This window comes from Staurois parvus, unplaced genomic scaffold (genome assembly GCF_062004578.1).
Source record: "Staurois parvus isolate SC_StPar_1 unplaced genomic scaffold, SC_StPar_1.0 ptg002733l, whole genome shotgun sequence".
Lineage (NCBI taxonomy): Eukaryota > Metazoa > Chordata > Amphibia > Anura > Ranidae > Staurois > Staurois parvus.
Window position 1 is genome coordinate 16,748 of NW_028320529.1, and position 3,508 is coordinate 20,255.

The 3,508-nt window shown below is 44.6% G+C and overlaps 1 protein-coding gene across 1 annotated transcript; it reads right to left on the reverse strand.

Annotated features, from left to right (window-relative positions):
- Positions 1-494: 494 nt before the first annotated feature.
- On the reverse strand, positions 495-2,431 carry LOC149429366 (fascin-2-like). Its single transcript, XM_089666492.1, has one exon. It carries the CDS (start codon positions 1,963-1,965, stop codon positions 1,081-1,083), a length of 885 nt encoding a protein of 294 aa, XP_089522618.1. The 5' UTR covers positions 1,966-2,431; the 3' UTR covers positions 495-1,080.
- Between the last annotated feature and the right edge of the window lie 1,077 nt (positions 2,432-3,508).

Here is a 3,508-nt window from a genome sequence, read left to right on the forward strand (position 1 = left end):
GAGACATATCCTCCAATGTGTTCTACTGGGTGATGGTTTCCTGTATGGAAACAACTCCTCAGATAACAGGAAACCCAATACATAGCAGCACAGAAACAATAAAAAAAGGTAAACACCCATTTCTGGTGATTTATCCATATCTAGATTGTGATTCTCAATACATTAGTAGAAACACAGTTTTGGACGCATCTACAGAAGCGGAATCTCTTTAGAAAGCAAAGTGTACCGTCCATTGGGTCTGGATGGAAATGCATGAGCGTTCCAGGGGCAAAAAAGTACAAAACTCTATTAAAAAATGTCAGTAGTGGAGAATTTAGAGAATCTTTATCTCGAGTACAAAACCATAGAAAGAGAAAAACACATTGAATAATTTATGTTGTAATTCCAGAGCCACACAGTATTAATCATTAAGGGTTTCCGATGCAAACATAGTAAAGTCAGGGATGCTAGGACTACCAAATAATGTTGTATGCTTTACCAACGATGCCTGGGGGCCTCAAATATTGAAAAGGATCAAAATATTACATTAGTACATACAATAAAGAAAATTGAGCCGTGCTTCATTGTATGCTACGAGGTTCACACGCACAAAACTCAACTACGTTAGAACAGCGGCTGCTACAAACGTTCCTACCAAAGCCAGGCTTTTATTCTTCTACTGAAGGCCAGCAATCAAATACAAACGCATGATAGGCTGTCAGAGGATTCTACACAGTTGTGCCATAAAGGCAAACAAGCCCCTAGGTATAATAGGGTGTCAAAACTCCTATATTTATATATATAAATGTATGTGTGTGTGAAGGGCAGCTTCGTATCCCATCATTTTTGTCACTACAGGCTTTTGAACTATCTTCTTGGCCTGGTGGGAAATGTTCTGGCCTCAACGCAATGCTGTGTCTATGAGAACATGCCGTTGTTACCTGTGGACAGATCACCATGACAACAACAGGAAAAATGGGAACCACTGGATAAAATGATACTTCAAAAGCCTGCAAAGACATGATGCCAGAAAAAATTGACTTTTTTTTTTTTTTTACCAGATCAAATTTGTCGTTTTATAATACAGTTGGTTTCTACTAGCTACTCAACCTCAAAATCCACATCAAGGGGCCTTATCGAAATCAGGTGTTGAGTTTTACCTTGCTTGATAGAGATATATCTTTTGTTGGAGGCCATGAAGACAACTTGAGGGTGACTTTCCTCAAGATCAAAGAGTTCATCTTTGCCAGGTTTGGAGCTCCGCCCAGCTTTCAAAGTGCCTGTAGGTCCCATTGGTGTCAAATACTTCCCAGTGCAATCTTTGAAGGCCAGCTTTCCAGCCTTGAACTCAAGAGTGTAGGCAGTGCCGTTATCAGGGTCCTTAACCAACTTTCCATCGTTACGTAGGAAGCGGTTATCACAAGTCTTCAAACAGTATTTTTTGTCCTGGTATACCAGGGTGATAAGGGAATGTACCCCCCATGGTATGTTGCTGTCTGTGGAGATCTCATCTTCTTGAGGGCTCAGGTGGGCATACCTTCTCCTGCTAACACTAAGAAGGTTAGCTTGAGGATGGATAGCCAAATGGACAGCCCAGAGCTCCGTCTCTGTGATTGTCTGTGCGAAACAGGACAGCTTATCTTCCGAGCCACCAAAGAACCGCTTGTGCATGTCCGACTGTAGGGCCCACCTTCCATCCGACTGAGCAGAAATGGTGAAACGGCAAGATTCCTCCGGCTTCTCAGCCTCGCATGACACGTTTCCATCTTTGTCGGCCGACAAGTATCTCCCAAGGTGGTGACTTTTGAGGTAGACCACCGAGTTGTCTACCTCATCTTGCTCTAAGGTCCAGATCTGCTTCTTTTTGAGGCTAGGAGCAGAGGCATAGACTTTGAAGCCAAAGGCTTCGGCTGTCAGATACCTGTTATCACAATTGATCAAGCCAAACTGGATCTTCAAAATCTGGTGTATTCCATTGGTTGGCATTTTTTCTTCTCGTCGCAACAACTCTCCCGTAAGTGGAAAAGTCTCGTGTTAGCAGCAGTCCCGCGTACAAACGCAAAAGGTAGGCACTTTGTCAGCTGCCCTGGGAGATCTGGATTAAAATGAATGAACTGAAATGCACCTCAACTTAACACCCAATGACGCGGTCTTGATCCTGCTCCAGTTGTCTCCACGTTGGGCAGTGCGGGCTCCTCTCCTATAATCTGCACGTTGACGCGCTCCTCACATCTCCCTCCCAGACTGGATGCCGCGGTGGACTTTCCAATTCACATATTAAGCTAGGACACAGACAGCTCAGCCAAGTGGTAGCTGCAGCCAGTTTAATTGGCCACATCTAGGATTACAAAAGCTCTGTCCCTGGTTTTCAATGAACCGCGATCCGGCAGTAACCAATAGTGGGGCTATTGCATAAGCCACAAAGAGGCTGCACGCCGCCAAACAATGCCCCTTTTGTCAGGTCGCTTCTCAAATATTCAACTCTACTGAGTGAACACTTTCCCTTCGATTATTCCGAGGCTCTTTAATTCTCTTCAGATGAAAGGAAAGTCTCTTAATGAACGCATCTCCAGTAAAAATTAGATGATAAAAAAGATGAACAAAAATTCTTCCCTTCGCCCGGTGCCTTTCCTCTGAGGCAAATGTTGCAGGTAGAAAGGAAAAAAAAAGCTGGTCAAGGTAATTGAATCCTCTCCCTCCTCCCCATCAGATGAATTCTGTCTGTATCTCTTGCTTTTTACACCTGTCTAAAATTACCTGCCTCTCTGATTCCTGTGGTACCTGTGTAGGTCACCTCCTGGTTCCCCATTCTGTGGCTCCGGGTATAATCTGCTTACCAATTATCCTGATATATTTTGTTTTTCTTAAAGTTTAATCCGTTTAGGCTTCCTATGGCTCCCTACTGTGCTTGGTATCCATCTGTTCACATCTCCTTCTAATTGTCAGCCAGGAACGTGTACCTGTCTGACAGACGAGACCTACATGTCTGGCCGTATTGGATATTATACCGTGTGTATTTAGATTGCAAGATTCCAAAGGATTTCAGGACATGGACTGAGACAGTGGAATCCTTGCCATGAGGGTCACATGCGTGACTCCAGCATCTCCTGGAGGACAATTTGGAAGTTCAAGGTCATTTGCTCAATAATTAGTCTTAAGCTGACAACAGCCATTGGATAAGTGAAGCGAACACGTGATCCGGCCTAAGAATTTGTTGATGTATTTCTTCAACAGAGACAGTTGTGCTGAAAAGTCTCCCTCCTCTTGCAGAAATGGTGACATTTTGGCATTGATATTGGAAATCTGACTGATCATGCCAAAACACTGTCTTTTATTGAAGGATAGTTGTGATGGGAGTGACTTTGGGTGGGGGGCCCATGGAACCCAGCTCACTTTGGGTGGGGGGCCCATGGAACACAGCTCACTTTGGGTGGGGGGCCCATGGAACCCAGCTCACTTTGGGTGGGGGGCCCATGGAACACAGCTCAATTTGGGTGGGGGGCCCATGGAACCCAGCTCACTTTGGGTG

Excerpts from the sequence above, each read along its gene's own strand:
- LOC149429366 (XM_089666492.1), bottom strand. The coding sequence starts at position 1,965 with ATGCCAACCAATGGAATACACCAGATTTTGAAGATCCAGTTTGGCTTG.